This window comes from Gavia stellata, chromosome 1 (assembly GCF_030936135.1).
Source record: "Gavia stellata isolate bGavSte3 chromosome 1, bGavSte3.hap2, whole genome shotgun sequence".
Taxonomy (NCBI): Eukaryota; Metazoa; Chordata; class Aves; order Gaviiformes; family Gaviidae; genus Gavia; species Gavia stellata.
This window is the reverse complement of record NC_082594.1, coordinates 98,709,357-98,723,938: the sequence shown is the minus strand read 5'-3', so window position 1 is coordinate 98,723,938 and position 14,582 is coordinate 98,709,357. Positions and strand designations below refer to the sequence as shown.

The following is a 14,582-nucleotide window of genomic DNA, read 5'->3' as shown; positions in this document are numbered from 1 at the left end:
CTGGCTGACTTAAATGATAATTTAATGACACTACATTTAATGTAGTTTCAAGGTCTCACTTGAAGAGGTGATCCTGCATCCGCCTGCTCGCTCCTGTGCTGTTACATTCTGCTTTGTGCTAGCACAAGCTGTCATGCAGCTGTGGTGAACCAGCCTGGTTACCTGAGCCAAATGGGGAAAGAAGGCTTCTCATTTTGTCTGTGTGGTTTTGTTAGGCAATTTTTGGCCTAAATAGTCCTCCCAATTAACCAAACAAGTGGCCCAGTCTTAAGCCACCTTTCAATCAATGTTTTTCACAGTGTTTATAAGTCTGCCATCCTGCTATTTGAAGGCGGTGAAAGCTGTGGTAGGTTGCTGCTGCTTAGGATGAACCGGGCATCATTCCCATGCTCTCCAAGCCACGAGGCAGCTTCGTGCTTCTGCTTATTTCTGCTCAGACTTGCACTCAGTCCCTACCTAGAAGCCTCATAAGCTCGAAGGCAAACAGTGCTTTCAACAGTACACAATTCAGCGTGTGACCTGGACGAGCTGGGTTGCCGAGACACATGGGTTGGGCCAAACAGAAATTTGAGAAGGTTGTGAATTCATCTGCTGTGCACATATGGGCTTGTCGGGTTTTCCCCCTTCCAGGAACGTGACTTATTTTAAAGCATTTCAGGGGCTGCAGCAGCATATCTTTCCCAAAAGTGGCACTTTGTATTTATTTTTCAGGGCAACTTTCATCATCATTTTAAAACTGAAGGTAGTTTAGACAAAAACTCTAATGATTTGTTTGTTTGTTTGTTTAGTTGGATATGAAAACCACCTCTCCTTTCTTCTGTTTCGGCAGTTAAATATTCTGGTTGACACTGGGAGCAGTAATTTTGCTGTAGCAGGTGTGCCTGATCCTGATGTCACCTCCTACTTCAATACAGAGCTGTAAGTACCTGTTCTGCACACCATGATGGGTTAGGATGTCTTTTAGATTCTGGCTCCTCCACGCAGAAAAGGATGATAAGCAGTTCATGGGTCTCCTGTGACATCCCATGAGAGTGGGGTGTTTGCTGCCTGAATGGGAAGATTGGCCTTGCCTGATGCAAAGCCCTGCCGGACAGCATGAACCGTCCCACTGATGGCAGCGCAGCTGAGCTCTGAGCGCAGCAGCGCTGATTAGAGCTGGAGAAAAGGGAAGAAGATTACAGGGTAAAATCCGTTTGCAAAATCACACCAATTTTGGCCAATTTCTTATCCAAATAGTCTTGGAAGGAATTAAAAGTTTAAATATACTTTCCCTTTGTTTAAAAACAAAAATTAAAACTAGTAATTGTATCTATTACTTGACATTTCATCCAAAACCAAAATTAGTTAGTCAAAAAGTAATTTGTTGTTTAGTTTGGCCAAGGGCCTCCATCAGTTAGTGATCTGGACAGACCCTGCTTGTCTGGTTGTTTATAAGTTACGACTTGGTGGTTTTGGTGCTTGTTATGCACCATATTTGCTGTGATTAGCATGAGCTGACATTAGTCACAACCAAGCACAGCTTTGTCTGTCTGAATCACTCTCCCTCCTTTCTTCCTTCTTTTCTGCATTCTCTAGTTTCAATTATTTCAGGTAAACTTCTCCAAAACACAGTGTCTATCTTTAGCTGAAGCATATGGATAAAAATACTTAGAGGACTGGGAGGCTGGAGAGAATCACCATTCTCATTATTTCTTTATGTATTTTAACATAGGGTTTTGCACTTCTTTTCCAGTAAGATGCACTGGTAATGGAGGGAAAGCTAGTATTTCCATCCTGCTTACTAGAATAGCCTTAGCTCCTGTCACATATTCAGATGTTAATGGAGATATTTCACATCTCACTCTGATATGACACAGGTCTGGAAAGTCCAGAATTTGCACTTGAAAGCTGTTTCTGCACTACTGCAGAGCTTTACATGCCAGCTATCCCCTTCCACAGGTAGTGGCTAGAGGAAGCTTAATTGCAAGGAATTAAAAGCACAAGCATTCCTTCTCTCATTTCTCTTAAGTGATGTTATTTTGTCTGGAAGGGCAAGGTCTCGCTAATAAGAACCATAAACTATTAGAAACGGCAACAGCGGCAGAGGTTGTGTGTTGAGAAAGGCTGTGAAATCACTTGAAGGTTACAGTCTCTTATCAGTGTTCTCAGTGTACACTGTATTTTGAGAACTTTGATATAAAGTTAATAATGAAACTTTGAAATTTACGCCCTGAAGAGTTAAGGGTGCTTTGTAAAATGATTCAAACTCAACTCGTCATAGTCCAGAGCAATTGCAATAGCAATTTCTGGTTTGGGTTGGATTGACGGGATACTACAATATGCTCAGAATAAAGTGCAGCCGTTAGTATGCTTGAACCTGGCTATACCATGCTTCTTCCACTTTAACTACCTTAAATACATTTATTTAAATGACATCTGGGAGGGATCCTGGCCCCACTGAAATCAGTTAGATGTTTCAAAAATGTTGTTTGCAAGAAACGTCGTACATATCCCAAATGAGACAGGGCTGTCACAGGTCAGCCATAGCTGAGTCCAGCCAAGTCCTGTAAACCTTTAAGGGTGGAGAATCCATGCTCTCTCTGGGCAGTGTGTTTCAGTGCTGTGCCATGCTCTCCTGTGGGGGAAGTATTTCCCAACGTCCAACCTGAACCTCACAAAATGTAACTCATGGGTGCTGCCCCTCATGTTATTGCCTGGCACTGCAGAGAAAGGTTTGGCTGTGTCATCTTTGTAACTACCTTTCAAGTTGTTGTAAGCCGCTGTGAGATCTTCCCTTAGCCTCTTGTCTGTCAAACTGATGCCCAGCTCTTCTCAGCCTCTCATCACAGGTCCTGTGTTCATGGACCTTGACCTATCTGGTAGCCCTCTGCCAGTCCCTCTTCTCTTTCTCCAGATCCCGGTTGAACTGGGTTCCCACAGCTGGCCACAGTCTATTCCAGGTGTCGTCTCACCAAGGGCTGACCAGAGGGGGAGAGCATCTTCCTTGGATATGTTGTCCATGGCCCTCCAAATGTGGCCTGGTGTAAAGTTTGCTGTATGCACAGAGCGAGTACGCTGTTGGGTCTTATTCAGCCTGGTGTCCACCATCACCCCAAGTCCTTCTGAGTCCTTTTCAGTTGCTTCTCAGTCTGTCTTGATGCATGAAGTTGTTTCCTCTCAGCTACAAAACTTTGTGCTTCTCCTGGTTGAGTGCCAGGAAGTTTCTCTTGGCTCAGTCTTCCTGTTTTTCAAGGTTGCTTTGGATTCAAGCTCTGCCATTCAGCATGTCAACTACTCCCTTTAATGTTGTGTCCTGTGCGAATGTGCTGAGGGTGCCATCCTGTAGGTTCTTGATGAAGATGTTGAGCAATTTTTCTTACACTCACAACACCTGGGGGGGGGGGGGGCACTATGCTTGTCATGAGCCTCATGTTGAGCCAATGCTCACTGCCGTTTGGGCCCAGTGGTCTAGCCCATTTTCAACCCACACAGTGGTCTGTTTGTTCAGCCCCACATCCTCAGCTTCTGAATGGGAATGCTGTGGGAGATGGCGTCAAAAGCCTGACTGAAGTCAAGATGTGCTACAGCCACTGAACTTTCCTCATCTGCATAGCCAGTCATCTTCTTGTCCTTCATATGCTTGGGAACAGATTCCAGGAGGTTGTTCTCCAAGACTTTTCCTGACCTGAGGTGAAGCCCAGTGGTTCATTGGGCCCTGCTGCTCCTCTCTTTTTGAGACTGGCCTTATGATAGCCTTTTCCCAGCAGTCAGGTTACCTTCCTTGGTTGTCATGATTTTGCATAGATGGCAGACAGGGGCCTTGATATCACATCAGCTGGATCTGTAAAATTACCTATGTGACCTTTACCCATATGTAAATGAGACAAATGACCTATGTGCACTTTTTTCCCACACTATGTGGAACACTTCAACATTAAATAAAGAGGTTTCCTCTCATCTGGTAATTATTCCTGCAGTTTTTCCCTATATTGTCATGAAGTGCTTCCATATCAAAGTCATAAACTGCAAATTGAAGACGAGGGGAAAGAAGGATTAGTAATTTGTTAAGTTAATGGGGCTGAGTTATAGATGGGTGCATATTAGAATATTAATATTGTGTTGGAGAGAGTGAGTGATGGGTCTGAATTTCCTGATTGCCACGCTCTTAGTTTAATTTTATTCAAATTATCAAAATCTGAAATTGAATGCATGGTTGTTTTTTGACTGAAATTGAGGAGGTGCATAGGAAAGGCAGCATCTTTGTTTCAAAGGACCCAGAGGTTACGTTGTTCAAGAAAAGCCCTCCTAGAGCAATTTTAGAACTAGCTTGTTAAATGATGTTGTGTGTCACATAATTCGTGTCGTATAATTCTATTGTTTGATTATCTGGGTCTTTCTGTACAAAACGAATAAAGATGTTATCATGAACTCTTTCACAACTTGGGCTTTTGAGTGGGTCTGACAAGACTTTGCTGTGAAAAGTTCTGAGTCTGCTGTGATGATCATGCTGTATAAGTCGCCATGATGTACAAGGTTTTGGGAAATGGCCTAATTTGTCCCAAACTGAAAAGAAATCACAGCATTTGTTTCTCATGCTGTTCGAAATAACAAGTAGTTTTTGTTGAGTATGCTACTTATGATAAAAGAGCTACTTAAACAGATGTGTAAAGGGATTTTTACACTTGAAACTAAATTATTAGTGATGGCTCTGTAGCAGTATGTGAAAGAGTGACATACTCAGGGCTGTCAGTATTCAGCAACAGTATTCAGTTTTATTTCAGTGTGAGTACTACTGCCTCACCATCTAAAGTTTCAAGAGCAAACTGCTCAAGAATTGATCATTCCAAGAGATAGGGAGGTAAGAAAATTGTAGGCAATAAATTGAGGTAATACAGTAAGGTATATATCAGCAAGCAAAAGTAAGCTGCTGCTTTGCAGTATGATCATGCAAGTTTGGTTATGTACACTGTACAGTTTATGGTTTGAGGTAAATTATGAACTTGTTCCAGAATCCCTGCAAATTAGGTGGGACTTCTTGGTTAAAAATCAATAATTTATGTTGTGCAATAGTTTGCTTTTTCTTGGAGTTGTTGGCCCTGAATCACTTATCTTGTGTCATTCATCTATCACTAGAGAGGAGACCAAAATTTCTGTTCAGATTTTTTTGCCTACTGCTGTTTTCTGTCCCTTCTTTGCCATTGCTGTCTGTGGAGACATTGATTTGGTGCTTAGGAAAAAGTGAATAGGTAAGCAGGAAAATCTGAAGTCCTGGTTTATTGCAGGGCAGCAAGAGAGCATGGAATTAAGAAGGAATTGCATGTGTTTGGTGAGGTCGGTGTTAAGTAGGGCTTTCTGCATGGCGGATTTGCTGTTGCCATTGTTGAGCTTCCTTCAAATGAAGCATGACATGAGAAATAGTATTTTGGCTATATTTTGTTCAGTGCTATATGCTGGTAATGCTGGTAATGAGGACTAACTCTGCATGAGAAAATGAACTCATTGCTAGTTTTCTCAGCTGAGGCCTGAGATCCATTCGAGGTTTGAGGACCGTGTTTCTGCTGGCTGCTTTGGAGAGAAGGTAGTAACCAGGAAGGAGAAGGAGAACGGAGTAGTAGCACTACAGCATCATAATCTAGGAGCCTTTTTCCTTGCCTCTGGCTAAGATACACTCTGTCCTGCCAGAAGAGTTGAATTTCTTATTTTCTCATCACAGCCAAATGGCTTGTTTGAAATTTTTTGTGCTGTGTGTTTCTTTTAAAACACTCAGCCCATGAATTAGAACAAGTCTGTAGTTTTGACCTCTAATGAAGTTCTCTTCCTTTAGATCAGTGAGGTGGAAGAACACGGGCTGATTACAGTCAAGAAGATGGAGCAGGAAGTGGGTTTGCAGAACAGAATATAATTTACTGCCACAGGATCATGTGAGATCCCTTCCCACACTAGGAATTTTGCTCCTTGAAGGAAATAATAAGGACTTCTCTTCAATACAACATTTGTGCACTTTACAAATGAGTATCCTCATACCCATTTCTACAGGTGGGGAAGCTGAGGCACAGAGGATGAGGAAGTGACTTGCACTGCCTTTCCACAGGAAAGTTCACCAGCCGTGCTGGAAAACGAACCCAGCCTTTCTGTGTCCACAGCTTAATCCATCAGGCTGTTACCGCTTACGGAAGAAGAGCTATGTGCTGCTGCTGTTGCTAGTCATGCAGTGTCTGTATTTGCAGATTTGCTTCGCTTTATTCTGCCAGCACTCTCTTTGATTTCAGATGTCTCCTCTTCTGTTGCACAGCTAGACACTTTTCTACATGAAGGACCATGTATTTTCCCTTCCCTCTCCTGCCCCGCCCCTAGTTTCTCTTATGTCACTAATTATTCAGACTCTATTTTGATTTATAAAATGTACTGCCAGTATCACAGTTGTGCTGTGAAGACCCTGCCTGAGCAGAGGTGTCCCTTTGTCTGTGTGTCATACAAATGCAGAATTACACAGAAAGGTAAAACAGCAGTAGCAGCAGAAGTGACCAAATACAGGTAGTAACAGTATCTCTGGAATTCATGCATTTTGAAATATAATCTGTGGGGTCTATCTCATGTATTTCTGCTGTCTTGGATGTTACAAGCTACTGAGCCCTGAAGACTCTTGAAGGGTTAGGTGTTGGGAGTATCAAGAACTGCTTAGGGTTAGAGTTTGGCCTCTTACTAGTCCCTCCCTCCTTTAGCTAAGAAGAGCATCAGTTGCATGGTCCATATGGCCAAATTGTCCCTCAAGATAGAGTGTCTGCTTGAATGGATGGGAGCTGTCTGCGTTGCTATCTAAACGTTGTTCACCATAATAAGCAAAATCACACCAACTTCATTCTGGCAAGCTTAGGCACAGGGGGCTGTGAAGCCACTTCATGTGGCTGTTTCTGTCAGAGCAGCTGTTAGATTAAAGCTGGGTTGATAAAACTGTCCGCACTTGCTAAATCATCTGCACTTTCTATCGGTTTACACACATGTAAATGTGGTGTTACAGAATTATTTTAAACTTGCCTTTTTTTTTTTTCATTACTTTTTAAAAAGCTGTCAAGCAAAAAGTCTGTTCAGATGAACTGAGCATGGTCTTCTGTCTCTTCAGAAGGGGAAGCTGTATGCAGGGAATGGGATCAAAATAAATTGTAAGGGATCTAGAACTTTTGTAGCTCTTCAGTAGTGATGTGGGTGGAAGATGATTACTATATTTATACTACAGGATTTTAAAATGAAAAATCTATTGAAGTTTTTTCTAATGTTTTTGTTAAGCCTTCTAAACAGGATTCTTTTCCTTTCTTTGCTTGCCATACTTAACTGCTCCTTTACCTTTGTGGCCCTGGTCTAGAAGGAACTCCTTGCTTTCCTCCTCCAAGTCAGTGAATCATTTGTTAATAATATCCAAGTCTACTCACTTCCTGATAGATAGACCAACCTGCAGATTTAGAAAACTTGTGTCTTACTGCTAATACAATAATATTCCAATTTACCCAAAATGGATTTTTTAATAATATTAATGCGGTATTAGTCTACAGCTATTCAGTTAGCTTGGCATTTCAATTTTAGATTTGAATTCAGAAGCTTTTCCTTTCCTAGCACCACTTAATACGTTCTGTCTCTAGTATATATTTAGTCTAGTATATTCCATCAATAGTATTGCTCCTATTGTGATGGACCAGTCTGAGTCAGAGACACATTGCACTAGATGGCATAATACCTTAGATTAAAAAAACAACAACAACAACAAAAGACATAGATTGTGAAGATTTGAGTCATTAATGGCTTCAGGATAAAAACAGGGTCTTGATTTTTTTTTTTTTTTTTTAATTACCATTTTTTACTGCTTTTACAATCCATCCCCCTTCTTCTGTGAGTATATGTGATTGACTTCGGAGACTTCACTTTTTTCTTCTCTGGGAATAATTGAGATTGAATATATTCTGTTGTCTTGCATTGTAAATGAACAGCTCATGCATAAGTGTATCCTTTCCTTCTAAAGGTCAAGTACCTACAAATCTCAAGGGATTGATGTCACGGTTAAGTACAGTCAAGGAAGCTGGACTGGAGTGCTGGGTACAGATGTCATTACTATCCCAAAAGGAATCTATGGCAGCTACACTATCAACATTGCTACCATTCTTGAATCGGAGAACTTCTTCTTACCAGGGGTTAAATGGCATGGGATTCTTGGTCTTGCCTACGATGCCTTAGCCAAGGTAAATCATCCTTTCCCCAGCTATTGTCTTCCACAATGACAATAAGCAGAAATCTAACTCTTCACAACTCCATTCCAACCACTCTTTCCTATGGGTCCTTTGCGTTTGTTCCAGAAGGAATAAATTTGATTGTGATGGTACCATGTTCCCATGTGAGGATTTTGGCTTTTCTGATGATGAAGGCTCTGAATTTAGCTCCTTTTAGCTTTTACAGAGCTTGTAGTACAAGAGTATGGGGGTAAAGGCTTCTGGTATATGTGTGGAGGGCGTGTATTAGAGCTCTGGTGATCTCCTTCAAGACTTGTCAATGGACTAATGAACTTTCTTGGCAAAGCCTTTGGCAGTTCATTCTAAGACATTCTGCATTCGTCAAGTAAAAGTTGAGATGGAGGGCATATATGGATAATTTCAAACCAAATATTAGCTACGGTGTTTTCATGAACATAGAGCCAAGCACATCCTGTTCTTGTGGAGGTAGAAAATTCAGGTAGAAGTTTTAATTTAAACTTAAAATTTATAGTCTAAAATTTATAACCTTACAATCTAAAACTGAAAACGTGATTGGAATACTACATAGTCATAGTTTTCAACCTACACATAACTGTCTGAGAAATTCACAAACTGAGATCCCATTACAACAAATGATTCAGTTCTGCATGCCAACTCTGGAATTAAAATGCTTTATTCAAGAGTTGTGTGATCATTGTATTGACTTCTGCCATACTTGCTGTCATACAGTGTCGACAAACAGACAGAGAAGAGCTGCTTCTCAAACTCTGGTTTGGGCAAATAGTGTATTCAGGGCATTTATTTTTCCCTTCTTCCAAAGACTTAAGTGCTGTTGGTTTCTGAGGCTGCCCTGTGCTTTGTGTAGTAAGAACACTTAGCGCCTTGCAAGCTAGCCAGGGTCTCTGCCTGTCATGAGATGTACCTGCACAGAAATCTGAATTACAATTAAATTGCAGTACTCTAATAACTGCAAAGGAAAGCATGACATGCAGCGTAGGAAAGAACCTGTTGGACAGTAATCAGTTGAAGTGAGTGTGCTTGGATATGAAGTTCTTTAAAGGAAAGAAGAGGAAATAAGGGCCATTGAATTCAAAGTTCATGAGAATTAAACTGTTTAAAAACTGAAAATCCTCACTTTAAAGTTCTGCCTTTTAACTGTGGAAAGGTGGGAAGGGCAAGTTAGATTTGACTGTTCTAATAACCCAAAGCCTTTTCCAAACAGAAAGCACTAGTGAGGGTTTCTGCCTGAAACTGAAACTCGCATTTGAGTTTGAAAACTGCAGTTGAAAAATACTGTCATGCTTTAGGGATTTCCATGACAGTGGTCAAGAGTAAAAATGTTTTTAAAAACAAGAGAAACAGGAAAATGACAGATGTTGGTTTTTTAATGACTTATTAAATCTAGAATTTTCATCACCTGGTTGTCAGAAATTCAATTTACTTGTGAAAAGTAGTCTTGTTTGAATGATTTGCTCATTTCTGCAAAGAAACTTTTTAATGAATACTTCTGCAATTCTTTTGGTTTTTGTTTTGTTTTTCAACACCTTCAAGCCTTCAAGTTCTGTGGAGACGTTCTTTGATTCTCTTGTGAGGCAAGCAAAGATCCCCAACATTTTCTCCTTGCAGATGTGTGGTGCTGGACTGCCAGTTTCTGGAAGTGGTACCAACGGAGGTAGTCTTGTGGGTATCTGTCAATCTGAGAGGGAAGATGTATCTTTGTTAATCTCTCTCCCTCTTTTCTACTTTCCCTACTTCCAAATTTAGTGTTTAAACATATTAAATGTTTTAGGGTTTTTTTTAAGGAAAAGTTAAGCACTTAGGCAAAACTCAAGTGTCTATTTATTTTCATTCTCCGTTCTTTATTTCTCTCTCAAGTTTGAGTAAAATTCTACATTTCAAGTTTAATTTTAATAAAGAAAAACATAAATATTGTGGTGTTTCCTCAGGGCAGATTCTGCTACCTTTCTCAAACTGAATAGTCCCTTACTCAGCTGCTAAGCTTGTTCAATCTCATCAAAATGCTACAGTAATTTTCTTTTTACGTGATGTGAAAAGGGGGAGAGGAATCAAGGCTCTTTTCCTTTTTTGTAGACAATGTATTAAAGGAAAAAATCTGATGACCAGATCTTCCACTTGTTGGTACTCTGGAAATTCTTTCCATCAGTTTTAGTGGGACCAAGAATTGGCCATTATTTATCTGGAATCAGGAGTTGGAATTATTGTTCCCAAATTATGCTGAAATAAGCATATCAGCACAGGAGTTGATCACAATTAGTTATTTTGCTGTGAATTCACATACTGTAAATGTTAACACACTTGAGGTACATGAAGCCCAAGACAGAATTCACTTATGTTAGTTCACTTCAAAGTCTGGCCTAGTATGGTCCCAGTCAGCTTCAACATTAAGTTTTGTTTGAAGCTAATAGTGATAACAATGATAGGATGGTCATATTCCATTTTGAATGTGTGTAAGAAAAATTAAATGAGCAGTATTAAGGCTTTTGTGATCTGAGAAAGTGAATTTATGATGTGCAAGTTCAATATTCTGTCCCTTTTTTATACATTGCCTAGATTAAACCCTGAAGATACCGTTTTGATTTTAAACAATGGAGCTCTCATAAGAGAATCAGTGTGAGCTTGTAGATGAAGATGCTGGTAATTTGGCCCAATATGGGAATTCTGGTTGACTGAAGCACGATCTGCTTAATGTCTGGATGTTTCATACTGCTTTATTATTGACAGAGAACTTGTCAGTAAAATCCTTACAAATGGTGCCAAATGAAAATTTTGATGCCCTGTGTATCACAATTAAATATTCCCATTTTTTCCTCTACTTGCCTCAAAACTAAACATCCAGGATTTTAAAGCATGTGAATTCCTTTCTCTTTTCCCTCAGGTTCTGGGTGGAATTGAACCAAGTCTGTACAAGGGTGATATTTGGTACACACCGATCAAAGAGGAGTGGTATTACCAGGTTGAAATTCTCAAACTGGAGGTCGGAGGACAGAACCTCGAATTGGACTGCAGAGAGGTATTTGCGATAATGTGTTTCTGTCTATATAAAACATAAGGTTGCTTAAGTAAAACACTTAATTGATCAGTTTTGTCTTTACAAGCAGATCTGTATTGCAGCCTCTTCTGAGAATTAAAGCTGCATGGTAACTTTGAAAAGAAATTAACAAGCCATGTGAAATGCAGTGTGTACATCAAACATGCTAAAATTGCTTCAAAGAGGACTTTAAAGTCATTGATAGTATTTTCAATAAATTAGGGACTAAGCTACAATTGTTAAGTGAACCGTCCACTGAAAATAAGGCTGCTGTGGTTTGGAAGGGCTTGCCTCTTGACTAGTTTCAGTTGTAACAAAGGTGTCTAAACACTGAAGATTCAAGGAGACAACAGTCTTTAAACAACTACAGTTCGCGGTTTTCTGTTATACAGTAAAATCAAACTGAAGGGTTTTAAGACAATTCTGGTCAAACAAAGAAAAGGGAAGATTTTGGACTGACCCATGTGGAGATGTCTAAGCATGTAATTCATGATGGCAGTGGGCAGGTATCATCCTGGGAAGCTTCCCAAAGTATCTCATCCTACGCCTCCTTTTTTTTTTTTATTTTTGTAATCCACTTTTGCTCACTTCAACCTTGCCAGTTATTATTCCTGATGGATATGTTTTCTGTTTTTATTAGGAATAATATTCTGCTATCTCTGAATCAGTCTAATAAGACTGTGTTGTTGCAATTTTATTCCAAAGCTGGTTCATTTTTTTCTGGAGGATATGTGTGTATGTGTGTGTTTCATTTGTTTCTTACAGTTGCTTCTTGCTATTCATGTACTGATTTTAGTTCTATAATTTTCATGCCCTGTTTTCATTAGACATCTTAATTTTATTGTATGCTTCTTCTCTTAGTTGGAAATCATTGGGATGTGATAATTCTAAAGTATTTATAGTTCATACAAACTAAGTGAAATTCATGCTATAAATCTTACATGTGCATAAATATTATATTTCTGTACAAAATATGGAAATCATATTGCCATATAAAATATTTAAAATTAGTCATATCATCTTTCAACTTAATAAGCAAAACAAGGTCTATTTAAATGCCTCTCTCTATTACACTGTTAGGAGAGCAAAACCACTGGTCCTCTAACACGAATGTTTGTGCTTGCTTTTCTTTCTTGCCTTAAAAAATAGTCAACATGTTTTTGAAGAGGAGCCCTTGTACTAATGGTTTAATACATGCTGTTTCCAGAAAACAACTCACTTAAAAATCTAGCGGCGTTACGGAAGTTTCCTGTTATTGTCGCTTTTCTGAGCCAGGGTTTGCTTTCACATTGTACGTATAAGCATAGTATGCTAGTCACTGTTATAGAAGGCATCATTCCTTTCTTGATCAAAGGAAATCGTCCTGGAAAAATTTAGAGGAAGAACAGTAAATGAGAGCTAGTATGATTAAAGTTTGGCTAGTTAGGGGCTTGCAGAGGATGCATAATTCACTGTATAGCTTGATGAACTATGTGCCCTCTCTCCTTTTAGTTGTTTTCTAGGAAATGGAACATTTTTTGTAACCGTCATCAGAGACTACTCCTTTCCTTGCAAGGGAAAAGTAGTCCCCTCGCTTCAATGCTGGGAATCTGTCCAGTGTTACACTGCAGCTGCAGCCTTGAGCCTGGCAGACCAGGGCTGAGAGAAGTACTGAGCTGCCAGCAGTGCACACTGCATTGGGTGCACAGTTAAATATTAACCAGGAAGACTAAGAAGGCAAGTTACTGCCCGCTGCAAGTACGCTGTACACAGCATGAAAATGCAGGTGCTTAGTCCCTGGCCGAGCGATCCTGCTACTCCAGGCATTTTGCATGGGTTTACGTTAGTGGTTGACCCTCTTGGCTGTGCCTCATACCTACTTTTTTGCAAGGGTGGCTTTCCAGGATGCTGGCGATTGCATATTTGTGGTACAAATCTGTTAAAATGGACTCCACACTGCCTTGATATTTCTCTCCACTCTTTAGAAGTATTTCTGAGTGTATAATAGGTGGTTTCCTGTTTGCTTTTCCTTCAGCTCTGCTTGGCAGCCTATAGCAGCTCTTCTTTCAAAAAGAAGATAACTAAGTCAGAATTACTTTTTACTTTTTGGTGGCTTTTATTTTTGTCACTGCGCTAAAGATATTCCATGTGGCTTGATAACATCTAAACCAATGTATTTTAAATTCACTTGCTGTTTGCCCTCTTCCTAAAAAGCTTATGCTGTATGTTTCCTTGTGTCTTATGTCTTATTATGCCCTAAATGTGTCATTGTTCAGTTATATTGATCCTGCTGCCTAAGGTGATAACAGAAGTAGTTAATGCAAACAGCTGCCACTGCTACTTGTCTTTTTTTTTTTTTACAACCAATCATAGTTTTAAGGAGTTCATGAAAAAAGATGTACCTTTTAAAATATTTATTCTTTGTTTACTGTATTGTTTACTGTATCTGAAGTTTAATGCAATCCCTTAATCTGAGGGTTGGGGTTTTAACAATGAAGATAAATGTTTGCTTAGGTTTTTTAGTGCAGATTTTGAGGCAGCAAGATTGAAATTTCCAGTTTCTTTGTACTCGTTTTTGTGTGTGTTGTAGTGGTTTTCAGCAGCCAAGAGAGAAAGGTGTGGCATTTGGCATTTGTACTCTTGAGCCAGTACCAAGCATGACATGTAATGAGGCCTAATGTTCCCTGACTATTCATAAGTTAGATATGCCAGCCATTAAAAGTAAGCTGTTGTATTGTGTTTAAGCTAGAGTGAGTTGTTTCCATGATAGCAGAGACCTTGATTCAGGGCTTGGACATATGTGTAAGCTACATCAGTGTGCTTAGCATCTGTCTGTACTGAAAATGAGAGTGCTTTTGCCCAAAGCATATGGGAGGTAAAGTGGATTAGCTCACACCTCTGAGAGGGGCTGGGCTTTATTTCTTTTTACTGTGGTTTGGCCATTTGCACCAGCTGTGGTGACACACAGTAATTTCTTGAGTGGTGCAGATAAACTCACTCTTGTGTCTAGGCTGACTGTATCTTGCTTTTGCTCTTAGACTTCATTTGAATTCAAGCTATCAACTAGAGAGAGCTGCTGACAGGTATGACATGCAGGTTTGGGAAGACAGGTACTAAAAAGGAACAGCTTTGTCATTGTTATGGAACAGTGGAATCTGCCTTACATTAACAACAGTGTGTAATTTCTCTCCTTTTTCAACCCCCTCCCTAGTATAACGCCGATAAAGCGATAGTAGACAGTGGAACCACGCTCCTCCGTCTGCCCCAGAAAGTCTTCAGTGCTGTTGTGCAAGCAATAGCTCGCAAGTCCCTGGTAAGCTAATGTCATTAAATCTCCT

General features: G+C 39.9%; 1 protein-coding gene across 1 annotated transcript in view; it reads left to right on the top strand.

Annotated features, from left to right (window-relative positions):
* Positions 1-14,582, top strand: part of BACE2 (beta-secretase 2) — a 47,507-nt gene that overhangs the window by 21,501 nt on the left and 11,424 nt on the right. The window contains exons 2-6 of the mRNA XM_059818801.1: positions 830-918; positions 7,991-8,207; positions 9,768-9,896; positions 11,113-11,247; positions 14,456-14,557. Coding sequence (XP_059674784.1) covers positions 830-918; positions 7,991-8,207; positions 9,768-9,896; positions 11,113-11,247; positions 14,456-14,557 — 672 coding nt within the window. The remainder of the gene's footprint in view (positions 1-829; positions 919-7,990; positions 8,208-9,767; positions 9,897-11,112; positions 11,248-14,455; positions 14,558-14,582) is intronic.